This window comes from Asterias rubens, chromosome 2, assembly GCF_902459465.1.
Source record: "Asterias rubens chromosome 2, eAstRub1.3, whole genome shotgun sequence".
Lineage (NCBI taxonomy): Eukaryota > Metazoa > Echinodermata > Asteroidea > Forcipulatida > Asteriidae > Asterias > Asterias rubens.
This window is the reverse complement of record NC_047063.1, coordinates 21,981,626-21,994,194: the sequence shown is the minus strand read 5'-3', so window position 1 is coordinate 21,994,194 and position 12,569 is coordinate 21,981,626. Positions and strand designations below refer to the sequence as shown.

Below are 12,569 nucleotides of genomic sequence, written 5' to 3'. Positions count from 1 at the left end.
ACGTACAATGTAGTTTTTGAGAAAGAGGTAATTTCGCGCTCAAATAATAATAGGATTCAGCCTTTTATTATGCATCTGAAAGCACACAAAGTAATGCAACAAGGGTGTTTGTCTTTCATTCTTTCTATATTTGCATTATTTGTTGGCAGCTTATGTCATCTGAGAGGCGAAGGCTGTCGTTATTTAAAGGCAGTGGACACTATTGGTAATTACTCAAAATAACTATTAGCATAAAACCTTTCTTGGTGATGAGTAATGGAGAGAGGTGGTTGGTATAAAACATTGTGAGAAACAACTGCCTATGAAGTGCCGTAGTTTTCGAGAAAGAAGTAATTCTCAACGAATTTGATTTCGGGACCTCAGATATAGAACTTGAGGTCTCGAAATCAACCATCTATACGCACACAACTTCTCGTGTTAAGGATGTTTTTTTCTTTCATTAATAAGTTCGATGACCGATTGAGCTCAAATTTTCACAGGTTTGTTAAATTATGCACATGTTGAGATACACCAACTGTGAAGGCTAGTCTTTGACAATTTCCAATAGTGTCCACTGCCTTTAAGCAGTTTCTTTGGTCTACTGGGCTTACTGGATTGGTCTCTAATTCTTTTATTTTTTAATAAAGAATAATGTCAATCAAGATAAACAATGATTAAACCCTGTATTTTTTTACAGCTTGTTATAACAAAATGATGTAGAATATTAACTTTTACCACAGAATGTAGTTTTTGTCACTAAAAAAAAAAATTTGTTTGAAAGTTGTCATCCGATGAGCCGATTTTCTCATTTATTTTTTTATTTTTTGGCGTCATAGAAAATTGAAGAAAAAAAAACCTGCAAATAGTTTAGTGTGCTGGGCACTGTAAATTTTCTTTTAACTCTTAAAACAAAGTAGTATACCTAAAAAACCGAATTGATTCTGATATCTTAACTTAAACTGTTTTCAATACCATCAAAATCGCTTAGCTGTTTTTGTTAAACTCTGTTGCACCCAAGCCACAGTCCAGCAAAGAGAACATTCACTTGACTTTGTTGGGATTCCAAACAATTTGAAAACAGTAAAATCTCCACCATTTGGTCTTTAAAAGACTGTAAGTGATGTTTTGTAACTCTTTGTTTTTAATTGTTTGTGAAAGTCGGTCTCTTACATTTTAACATGCAGTCTTTTTACCCCATAGAATACAATTTTAAATAAAATTTAAGTCACAGGTGTGAAGAGATTCCAAAGCTGTCAGAGACATTCTGGCGACATGTAGTTTGTTTTGAAGTTGATATGAAGTCCCTTTATCTCAACTTGTTTCTGAAAGATATAATACAATGATAACATTTTGTATTAAATATTACATTGAATAATTGATCATTCAACGAGAAAGCAAAACTCTTCCTTAACTTGTAAATCATGTATATTCGTTGATTATTGATAAGCAGTGACTGTGTGACTTGATGTTCTAATTTCATAAGAATGTAAAATTATAAATATCTTGGAAAATTTTTATAATTTTGATAAACTATTGATTTGATGTGAAAACTACCTTGTTCTGTAATAAATCCGATACCACCGTTTCATATCATAATATTTTAAAAACGTTGTACCAAAATGTATCATTTCTTTTCATTTCATTTATTAATTTGTATTGGGTGGGAAGCCAAGGACTCGTTTATACTAACCAAAAACCCCATGGAGAGAATACAAGGTTTTAGTTTTAGATGTGGGAGGAAAACCCAAGAGAAATTATTCCAGGCATGCCAGGGGGAAACCCACACAGTCAGGTAGGGACTGAAAACCCAATCCACATAGTGACCCCAGTGAGATTCAAAACCGGGGTCATAGAGGTGGAAGGCAAGGAAAGATACCACTACACCAACCTGACCCCCTGTAAAAGCATCTGCTAGAAAGCTTAACAAGTCGTTGGTGATTTGAGGTTGAATTTTTTTCAAAAGCGCATGACGAGTTTTAAAATATGCACAGAATGGAAAAACAAGATATTAAAGAAACAAAACTGGTCACTGTGATTTGGGCGTACATCTATCCCGCCTAATATAGTTACTTATTACATCTAGGCCTAAACCCTGTTGTCATCGGTAATGTTTTGATCTTTTCAGGAGGCAGACATCTCTAACCCTACCTACCTAAGCAAACAAATCTTAAACTGACATGTACGCTACAGATGAAAAACAACGGAAGAAGAAAAAAATAACCACAAACGAACAATCCAAACAATTTACCTTTGTTGCTAGTTGGAGTTACTCCCACTTTCCTCTTGCTAGAATCATTGATGTTGTCTCCTGTAGTTTGACTGACTCTGGGCGAGGTCGCTTCATCGCTGACCTCATTATCCTCATCGCTATAGCAACAAAACATAAACATCTTTTACCACTCACTCTCCGAATTCAAGTAATAGACTCTGCAAGTCTCAAATGTATTCAAACATTGGGACCTATTAAAGTGCACTTAAGTTTATTTCCTTACTGCATAAAGCAATGTACCTGGGTCCACAGTGGTCCCTAAAAAAATGAATACAAGAGAGACTTGCACGATACAGGTTTATTGTTATCCAGAAAAAATAGAGAATTTATCTCATGTAAAGAAAGTTTAACTTGAGATGTGGAAAATACAGGCACAATACTTGGTCCTTGGAAAAAACATTGAAAAATTTTATCAAGCACAAAAGCTGACCTACATGGTGTATGCTTTGATAGACATTTAAGGCTATTCAAACACAAATTTTTTCCAGATTTTTCCAAGAGCAAACAAATTGGCAAATCAGACTTAAAGGAACGTTACAGAATTGGTAAAAAACAAAATCGTGAAAATCAAAGATTTACATAAAACTTACACAGTCTAATGATGATGATAGTTGAAAACATCCCTTGAAATATTTCTGTCTGAAATGTCATATTTGATGAGAAATAAATAATTTAACTTCGCGTTTGGAGTTTATCGCTCAGTGAGCGATTTTCTTAATTTTTACTTTGGCATCAATGCAATGCAAAATTTGTAATCGGTTTTTCACTATTCTCTCGTGACCCAGATGACCGATCGATCTCAAATTTCAACAGGTTTGTCAGTTTATGTATATGGTGGATTACATAAAGTGCTTACACTGCCAGCAACTGTGTTGTTAGCAAAAACCAATTCTGTAATGTTTCTTTAAGTAGGAAGAACATCATGCCTGAAAATACCGTCTAAATTTTCCCAGACAGCTTTAAATGCTAAACTCGGATCTGCAGATTTGGCATGTTCATCATTTTATTGTCAATTTGGTGATGATGGTGGTCGGGGTGGGAGGCGAAGGGGGGGTAAATGACTTTACAGACCTAATACTTCCTGGAGGCATGCGTAAAGAGCTATCATTGGCCAAGTGTCACGCAGAGCGCTTTAAAGTGTGCACGCTTCCATTGTTTGTCATAAAAGGCAAAAAGGCTGTATTTCTTCATGTGTTGACATCATGAAATTCAAATCAAAGTTTGTCTTTGAAAACTTACCTGTCCAGATAGGAGTCTGTGAACAGAGACTTCTCCATGGAATCGTCAAAGTCTGGGATGAGGTAGTATTGTAAGGGATTGCTCCACAGGTCATCACGGATAACCTACAACAACAAAGCAATCTAGAATGAGATACTGTGGTATTGTAAGGGATTGCTCCACAGGTCATCACGGATCAATCTAGAGTGTGGGGTGTCGTGGCCGAGCAATTAAGAGCACCGAATTCAAGCTCTGCTGATTCTGTTCAGCAGTGTGTGGGTTCGAATCCCGGTCGTGACACTTGTGTCCCTGAGCAAGACACTTAACCATTATTGCTTCTCTCGACCGAGGGGTAAATGGGGACCTGTGAGGGCAGAGATGGTTCTTGTGATTGATTTAGCCGAGTAGCGCATTTGTTGCACGAGGCTGTATACTCCCCAGGGAGCTGAGATGGTTTAAGGAGTGAATTAAGGCCCAGTGACCAGGGGTAATAATTTGAAGCGCTTTGAGACACCCATTCGGGAGTGAAAAAGCGCTATATAAACTCAAATATTATAATGAGATACTGTGGTATTGTAAGGGATTGCTCCACAGGTCATTATGGATAACCTACAACAACAAAGCAATCTAGAATGAGACACTGTGGTATTGTAAGGGATTGCTCCACAGGTCATCACGGATAACCTACAACAACAAAGCAATCTAGAATGAGATACTGTGGTATTGTAAGGGATTGCTCCACAGGTCATTACGGATAACCTACAACAACAAAGCAATCTAGAATGAGACACTGTGATATTGTAAGGGATTGCTCCACAGGTCATCACGGATAACCTACAACAACAAAGCAATCTGGTGTGAGATACTGTGGTATTGTAAGGGTTTGCTCCACAGGTCATCACGGATAAACTTACAACAACAAAACAATCTAGAATGAGACACTGTGGTATTGTAAGGGATTGCTCCACAGGTCATCCGAGATAACCTACAACAACAAAGCAATCTGGTGTGAGATACTGTGGTATTGTAAGGGTTTGCTCCACAGGTCATCACGGATAACCTACAACAACAAAACAATCTAGAATGAGACACTGTGGTATTGTAAGGGATTGCTCCACATGTTTGGTATTGTTCTGGTAAGCATAATTGTGTTGTGCTTAGCTACTTTTTGCGCTTAAGCAGCTCTATGACATTGAGGCCTGAGCCCAACTTCATAGAGCTAAGGGCATAACAAAAAAAGTTCAGCACAAAAGATCAAAACAATTGTGCTTACCACATTTAGGTTACCAAACAAAATACCATGGCTTGAATACCATTTGTGACTGGTATAATTGCTAATTTTGGCTTGAAGCAAAAATTTGTTAAGCAATATTTTTGCTTAAGCAGCTCTATGAAATTGGGCTTTGGTCGAAGGCAACAGTCATGTAGTGAGGATATTTGTTTTGAGGTTTTTGTCAAGTTTTATTTGTTTACAGTGGACACTGAACATCAAAACAAATTCATTATAATGTGTACAACAAATAAATTCAGTTCATTACAATCTATCTATTCTTAAAGGCACTGTACACGTTTGGTAGTTACTCAAAATATATATTAGCATAAAACCTTACTTGGTAACGAGCAACAGAGAGCTGTTGATTGTATAAAACATTGTGAAAACGGCTCCCTCTGAAGTAACCTAGTTTTTGAGAAAGAGGTAATTTCTCAGTAAAATATTAAAACACTTCTGGCCAGAAGCCTTTTAGTCCTATCTGAAAGCACACTGTTTTGAACAACAAGGGCGTTTTTTTTTCTTTCAAAATTTTCTTGCAACCTCAATGACCAATTGAGTCAAAATTTTCACAGGTTGTTATTTTATGCATATAATGTTGGGATCCACCAAGTGAAAATACTGTCTTGGCGGACACCTACCAAACGTGTTCAGTCTCTTAAGTTTGGAGATATTTTTGCACAAAAGTTACAAAGGAGATTTTTGATCCTTACATCTGCAATCTCATCATTCCCTGCGTCGAGATGATCACTGAACCACGTAAAGAAACTGAAGCATTTAACTTCCAACTTGGATTTCTTCTTTCTTGGCACTTTCTTGGTGAGGTCCATGCCAGGTTTCCATCGTATGATGTCACACTTACTGGTGGGTTCTCCTGTACAAGTTAAAAAAGAGTATTTTGACAATTTGACATAAAGGCAAAGTTTACTTTTGGTTTCTGCAGCCGTTTGATTGTTTAAACCCTGTATGAATGTAGATGTATACAATAAAAGTGAACTGTGAAAATTTCATTGCAAAAGGTGGTTTTTAAAATATATTCGAAAATCAGGAGTGGTTCAGTCCATGCAGGAAGAAAATTCCTTAATAGGAATACACAGTCTGAGAAGAATTACTGGAGTGACACTTCTCAGATTCAAATTTTGGGGCGTGAAAACTTTTAAACCGCATTACTTCAAGGTGAAATGTTTCTCAAAAGGCTTTATACTTTTTAAAGCTGGTGTACTTCACACCAAGTAAGTTTTTATTGCCATCAGTTTTAGAGAGATTACAACATGTATACCTTCCCTTTTAAAGACAGTGGACACTATTGGTAATGGTCAAAGACCAGTCTGCTCACTTGGTGTATCTCAACGTATGCATAAAATAACAAAACGGTGAAAATTTGAGCTCAATCGGTCGTCAAAGTTGCGAGATAATAACGACAGAAAAAAATACCCTTGTCACACGAAGTTCTGTGCTTTCAGATGCTTGATTTCGTGACCTCAAATTCTAAATCTGAGGTCTCGAAATCAAATTCGTGGAAAATTACTTCTTTCTCAAAAACTACGTCTCTTCAGAGTGAGCCGTTTCTCATAATGTTTTATACTATCAACCTCTCCCCATTACTTGTTACCAAGTGAGGTTTTATGCTAAATAATAATTTTGAGTAATTACCAATAGTGTCGACTGCCTTTAAGGCAGGGTTTACTATAGTCATTATCGCAGACCAGTATCCTCACTTGATGTATCCCAACATAAGCATCACATCTTTTTACATCCACATTACTTTAAAGTGAAATATTTCTCAAAATGCTTTATACTATCGAAAGCTGCTCAAGGCTTCTAACCAAACCTTTTTTATTGACATCCATTTTAAGAGTGATTACCAGATGTATACCTTCCCATTAAAGCCCGGTTCATACATTTGTACTTACTGTGAATGCGAATGCAAAGCGAATTTGACGCCACAACTCCGTTTTCGCAGCGAATGTTTCGCAAGAATCATTCATTACAAATTTGTGACGTCTACATTCACTCTGCATTCACATTCGCAGGAGGTATGAACCACGCTTAGGACACTCTGTGTAGAATAAAGAGGAAAACGGCTTTCCCATTCTTACCGTCTTCAGAGAAACTGAATTCCTTGCAGATGGTTTTATTTTCAAGAAAGGGATTTTCGGCAAAGTGGAATGTGATTCGGAAGCCCGTCTTGAGGTCCTCGTAGTGATCGATGTCGAGCCGTCTCAGATAATGAAGGCATTCTTCATCTTCTTCGTTTAATCGTGGAGCAATCTGAGGATGGTTAACAAACTGATGCAAAAAAAAAATCAAGGGTTAAGGAAAAGTCCCTTAGAATTTTGTTACGAGGTCCAATTATTCTTACAGTAAAAATGCAGCAGGCTTTGAATTTCTTTGATGAATCGGTGAAAATGCATTCAAATTTTAATAATAATAATAATAATAATAATTGTGGCTTCTATATAGCGCACATGCCCGTCACTCAGTGACGCTCCTGGCGCTGTAACATACAATATTTCCTGCAAGATGTGGGACTCGATTGAATTATGAGACCTAATTCTGATAGCACCATGCAATATTTTACAAGGTTCTGTGGGGCAATTTGCTGTCGATTGGACCAGGAACCCCGGGCGAACCCTTTCTCTTTTCAATAAGTGCACTGGGTTCTTTTTCATGCGTTACATAACACATGGGACCAATGGCTTAACGTCCCATCCGAAGGACGAAGCAATGGTGATGTGTCTTGCTTAAGGACACAAGTGTCACGGCTGGGATTCGTACCCACACTCTGCTGATCAGAAACACCAGAGTTTGAATTCGGTGCTCTTAACTGCTCGGCCACGACATTCCAAAGGGATTTTGAAAAGGTATTTTAATTTTCAGGTATAACGAAACACTTTGATTGAGTTTTAACACCATCAGCTCTTTTCACCACAAACCTCTCTAGGTTGTGAGCTGTAAGCAAAAAAAAAAATACCAGTTGATCGTCCGGAGTTGTCCAAAAACACAAGGATGAGGGCCTTTTTATTTTGTATTTTTAAATTTTTTTTCAAGATGGCTGCATAGTATTTCAAATCAAACAGGCCACCAATTCTTCAGTTTGAACCCGACGCAAAACTTATCTTATATTTATTTGTTGCATGAGGACCCGGGTTCAAGCCATTGGACACTTTCGGTAAACAATATTATCCAAAGCCCACACTTCGTGTAGCACAACTTATATTATATTTTATAAATTAACAAACCTGTGAAAATTTATGCTCAATCGGTCATCGGAGTCGGGAAAAAATAACGGGAAAACCCACCCTTGTTTCCGCACGTTTCGCCATGTCATGACATGTGTTTAAAATAAATCCGTAATTCTCGATATCGAGAATTGATATTGTTTTAACGTTTTCTCAAAAAGTAAAGCATTTCATGGAATAATATTTCAAGGGAAGTCTTTCACCATTACCTTCTGTAAACCCTGTAAGTTATTTGTAAATCTGTGAACTTTTAATTTTGTTTCTGTTCCGAAAGTGTATAATGGCTTTAACAGGGTGGGATTATTACACTAAAAAGATTTGGTAGGTAAGGCCTGCACTAATTTTGTTTTATGGAACAGAGGGTTACACGTGTTCGAGAGCATCACGTTAGATTTGGGTAAAACCCCTAGGCAAGTCCTTTTCCATGGTGCTACCACAGGAATGTTTTTGAATCTAGAATGTGCCAGACTTTTAAGATGCTCCCTAAATAATATTCCTATTTACCTCCCATTGCTCTCCGGCAAATTATTTTCCAAACTGGGTATTTAGTAGCTGAATATTTCAAGGATACAGTGCAGATCCAGAAGTTTGGTATTTTCTGAATGAACTCGTTGCGTTTATCGGTGAACGGTTTCCGTAGTCTGTTGTACCTTTCTTCGATGCGTATGATTTCTTCGCTTGCAGATTCGTTCAAGTTCTCAATTTCCCCCTGACAATTGTCGATCTGTTCAAGAATCTCCAGCGTATCGTCCTGCTCGATGGAGTCTTTGTCTCCTCCAGAAATTGAAGGGATGGGTTCCTCGGGCTTTGATGTCGTCGGTGTTTCTGATGGACTCTGTTCCGAGTCTATGATTTTAGCCTGTTTGGAAGGTGATGGACCGTCCATTTTCCTGTTAGTGATTGTCTTTGTTGCTAATCTACGAAAATAAAATTTGATAAATAAAAACTTAGTTTTGTTACAAAATATTCCGCTTTCCCGTCCAAATAGGTAATACTAAAGTAGCTAAAGTTGTAGGCATCACAAAAACTAAGTCAAAAAGAAAAAGTGCCAACTGATATTAATTATTAAATTTAAAATTATTATTTAAACAAATTACCTTGTTTCTTGTTAAAGCCATTGGACCCTTTCGGTAAACAGTATTGTCCAAGGCCCACACTTCGTGTATCACAACTTCTATATCAAATAACAAACCTGTGAAAATTTGGGCTTAATCGGTCATCGGAGTCGGGAGAAAATAACGGGAAAACCCACCCTTGTATCCGCGCGTTTCGCCGTGTCATGACATGTGTTTAAAATAAATCCGTAATTCTCGGATAAAGGGTCCAATGGCTTAAAGCCATTGGACCCTTTCGGTACAGAAAAAAAAAAAAGTTCACATATTTACAAATAACTTACAGGGTTTACAGAAGGTAGTGGTGAAATACTTCTCTTGAAATATTAGTCCATGAAATGCTTTACTTTTTGAGAAATAGGTAAAACAATATCAATTCTCGTTAACGAGAATTACGGATTTATTTTAAACACATGTCATGACACGGCGACACGGTTTTCCAGTTATTTTCTCCCGACTCCGATGACCGATAAAGCCCAAATTTTCACAGGTGTGTTATTTGATATAGAAGTTGTGATACACCTTGGACAATAGGCCTACTGTTTACCGAAAGGGTCCAATGGCTTTAATGTTATATATGAATTATAATTGATTGACTTTCATTCAAGATATTTTGAAAATAATTATTATATCACTTATATATAAGCGTTTTAAATAAGGCAATAGTTCACTAACAATGGATTTTTGTTTTAATTATGTCGCATTTATAAATTACAATCACAATTACCCCTTTTTTTTTTTTTTTTTTTTTTTTTTTTTTTTTATAGAACCAACAAGTATGGCACCCGAACGACCATGACGACTATCACATTAAAAAGACCGACGGTACCTGAACAAAATGTGTTTTTAGTAGGACCACTGATTTCTAAAAAGGCACTCCGTCCGGTTATTTGATATAAACTTAATATCTGGAAATTTCTTCCACATATATTGAAAACATAAATAACATGGATGGTCAATTATTGTCAACAGATAATGATAAGATCGTTCTGCCGGAAGGATTGCAATTCAAGGTAACTCATTAAGTTTTGAATATTAAAACATTAAAATAATTTTGTCTCGTGTGACGTGTGTCAGTTTCCTCATCAAATCCTAAAATTCCTATCCCTCGAATTCGCCTCCAAGTCTTTCATCCAGCTGGTCTAAATACTCAGCCATTTGCATGATCTTACACTTATGATGTTTGTACCGAATTCCTCATTCACTCTTTTTTTCTCCATGAAGAGATTCAACCAGAATCGTACAATCTCCCGTATGTATACGGATTAAAACATTTTGACACTGAGTCAGTGAAGATTATTTTGACGGCAGCGCCGATTCAGTCACAATCCATTTGCCCACGAGAGGGCGCTATATATGCTTAGTGGTCTTATTTTTTGGTGAATTTGAGGATCAGTAAAAATTTATTGAAAGTTAATGTACCCCGCCTCCTCAGATTCAAAAGGTCGAAGTTTTCAAAAGTTCAAAATCATGCAACAAAAGGCCATATCCCTCCTTATTACTAATAATATTAGGTGATTTCATTGTTTCTTTTACCAGTACAAACTTCCCTTTTTATAAAAAAAAAATTGAAAATTAATTTTAACATGAACAGGTGTTTTGTTTAAGATCATTTAACAAACTGACAGGAAAACATATTGTATCGCGAATTTTATGGTGATATTATTACAAAATCATTGTGGCACCCGCTGCTAGTTAAGTGCTAACACAGGATTCAAAGTGCATGCCCCTACCGTGGTCTAGTAGGCCGATATAGTGGAGACCTGCTCTAGTAGGTTCGAATCCTACCAAAGTGATTTTCCTTTGGATTTTTGTCATAGAACTCAGAAAAAAATACTGAGTATTACAGCGCTAAAAAACACCACGGTGTAAGGGTTAAAAAAAGGTAACTGCTCTTTATTGTGACATCCGACTGATACACTAGGTTTAGGGTTATGGTTAGGATTATAGAGTATTAGGCATATAGGGATGTTGGAACATACAACATAGGGGTGTTCCGTACGTACGGCACAGACACTGTGAGAAAACGGGACAAACATTGGGAGCTGCAATATTATTTCACGAAAAGGACGGATTTGAGAGGAATATATGACAACCAAAAAATACCAAATGAAAGAGAATTTAATTGAGATTTTTTTTCTTTCCAGTACTCATCCATTAATATGCCTGGACCTGCACTAGAATCCCATCCAAATGAAATCATCTTTGATGGTTGCGTGTGCCTCCAGGCATCATGTCCACCAGACTGTCCATGCATACAGCGATTCGGGGCAAACTACAACACCAAAGGGCAATTTCTTAAAGGCCCTGGCATCAGCCAGTCACAGCCGATCTTCGAATGCAACAGCAGCTGCCGTTGCGGACAAGAATGCGTCAACAGGGTTGTGCAGAACGGCGTCAAACACAAGCTTGAGGTGTTTCAATCCAACGCTGGGAAAGGTTACGGAGTAAGAGTTTCAGAGACGATACAAAAGGATTGTTTCATTTGCGAGTACGCCGGGGAGATTTTAACGTTAAAGGAAGCAAAGAGACGAACTCTGGCGATGACTGCAGATGATATGAACTTCATTATGATCGTCCGGGAATGTCTCGCCGACGGGAAGGTCATAAGGACTCATATCGATCCGTCAGCGACCGGGAATATCGGACGGTTTATCAATCACTCTTGCGAGCCGAATCTTTATCAAATTGTGGTACGCGTCGATAACGATATACCAAAGGTTGCTCTTTTTACGAGGAGGCCGATTGAGGTTGACGAGGAATTGACGTATAGTTATTGGGGCGACCAGCAACCGACGAGTCTCCTCGATGGGAGGACTTCTGATGATGGGAAGATGAAACCGTGTCTCTGTGGGAGCGATAAATGTCTTGGGTTCTTGCCGTTTAATGAGAGTTTGTACGAGACGGAGTCAAAGTAGGACAAGTATTTGCAAGGGGGCCTACATTAGAGTGCCTCTTACCAAAGAGCAAGGAACTCTATAAAAGCTTTCACCGGGGTGGGGGAGGGATGGGGGTTGGTGGAGAGTGTCATTTGCATTGTTTTAAAATCCAATGAGCCAGGCCCAATTTCATAGCGCTGCTTAATGGTAAGCAAATTTTCGTGCTTACCGTGCAAGCGTAATTCACATGTTAGCAGAAAAAATGGGCAGTCATATTGTGCGTTTACCATTGATTTGCATTATGACGTCATTTGTTTTTGTGCGGTAAGCACCGGAAGGTTAGCATGCCTTTTCTGTGCTTACAGTTAGCAGTGCTATGAAATGGAAATCGCACAGTAAGCAAAATAAATTTGCTGTTAAGCAGCACTATGAAATTGGGCCCTGGTGTGTGGGGGGGGGGGGGGGACTTCCTTAAATCAATCATGCTAATTTAAAACAAGACTACATACTAGGCGTACTTTACAGTGGTGTTGAAAAACCTTCCCCACATCTTTGATTTCCCCCGGCCTCCCCCAAGTCAAAATGTTTGGTTACGCAATT

General features: G+C 37.9%; 2 protein-coding genes across 7 annotated transcripts; one reads left to right on the top strand and one right to left on the bottom strand.

Annotated features, from left to right (window-relative positions):
* Nucleotides 1–497: 497 nt before the first annotated feature.
* On the bottom strand, nt 498–11,278 carry LOC117307257 (protein SET-like). 4 transcript variants are annotated; one of them, XM_033791953.1, is made up of 7 exons: nt 11,263–11,278; nt 8,550–8,895; nt 6,836–7,025; nt 5,450–5,610; nt 3,488–3,591; nt 2,228–2,346; nt 498–1,301 (listed from the first exon to the last, which is right to left on the bottom strand). In XM_033791953.1, the coding sequence occupies exons 2-7, from the start codon at nt 8,862–8,864 to the stop codon at nt 1,291–1,293; spliced, it is 900 nt and encodes a 299-aa protein (XP_033647844.1). In that variant the 5' UTR covers nt 8,865–8,895; nt 11,263–11,278; the 3' UTR covers nt 498–1,290. The 4 variants fall into 4 exon arrangements, with proteins under 4 accessions (XP_033647844.1, XP_033647843.1, XP_033647841.1 ...); XM_033791952.1 differs by lacking the exon at nt 11,263–11,278 and adding an exon at nt 10,824–10,847; XM_033791950.1 differs by lacking the exon at nt 11,263–11,278 and adding an exon at nt 10,263–10,416.
* On the top strand, nt 9,909–12,332 carry LOC117307259 (histone-lysine N-methyltransferase SETMAR-like). 3 transcript variants are annotated; one of them, XM_033791954.1, is made up of 2 exons: nt 9,909–10,103; nt 11,238–12,332. In XM_033791954.1, the coding sequence occupies exons 1-2, from the start codon at nt 10,038–10,040 to the stop codon at nt 12,006–12,008; spliced, it is 837 nt and encodes a 278-aa protein (XP_033647845.1). In that variant the 5' UTR covers nt 9,909–10,037; the 3' UTR covers nt 12,009–12,332. The 3 variants fall into 3 exon arrangements, with proteins under 3 accessions (XP_033647845.1, XP_033647846.1, XP_033647847.1); XM_033791955.1 differs by lacking the exon at nt 9,909–10,103 and adding an exon at nt 10,482–10,604; XM_033791956.1 differs by lacking the exon at nt 9,909–10,103 and adding an exon at nt 10,945–10,975.
* Nucleotides 12,333–12,569: the final 237 nt, after the last annotated feature.

Excerpts from the sequence above, each read along its gene's own strand:
- LOC117307259 (XM_033791954.1), top strand. The coding sequence starts at position 10,038 with ATGGATGGTCAATTATTGTCAACAGATAATGATAAGATCGTTCTGCCG. Across the intron at positions 10,104-11,237 it reads CGGAAGGATTGCAATTCAAG|TACTCATCCATTAATATGCC; the intron begins GTAACTCATTAA and ends TTTTCTTTCCAG.
- LOC117307257 (XM_033791953.1), bottom strand. The coding sequence starts at position 8,864 with ATGGACGGTCCATCACCTTCCAAACAGGCTAAAATCATAGACTCGGAA. Across the intron at positions 3,592-5,449 it reads GGAATGATGAGATTGCAGAT|GTTATCCGTGATGACCTGTG; the intron begins GTAAGGATCAAA and ends TTGTTGTTGTAG. Across the intron at positions 2,347-3,487 it reads ACAGACTCCTATCTGGACAG|CGATGAGGATAATGAGGTCA; the intron begins GTAAGTTTTCAA and ends TTGTTGCTATAG.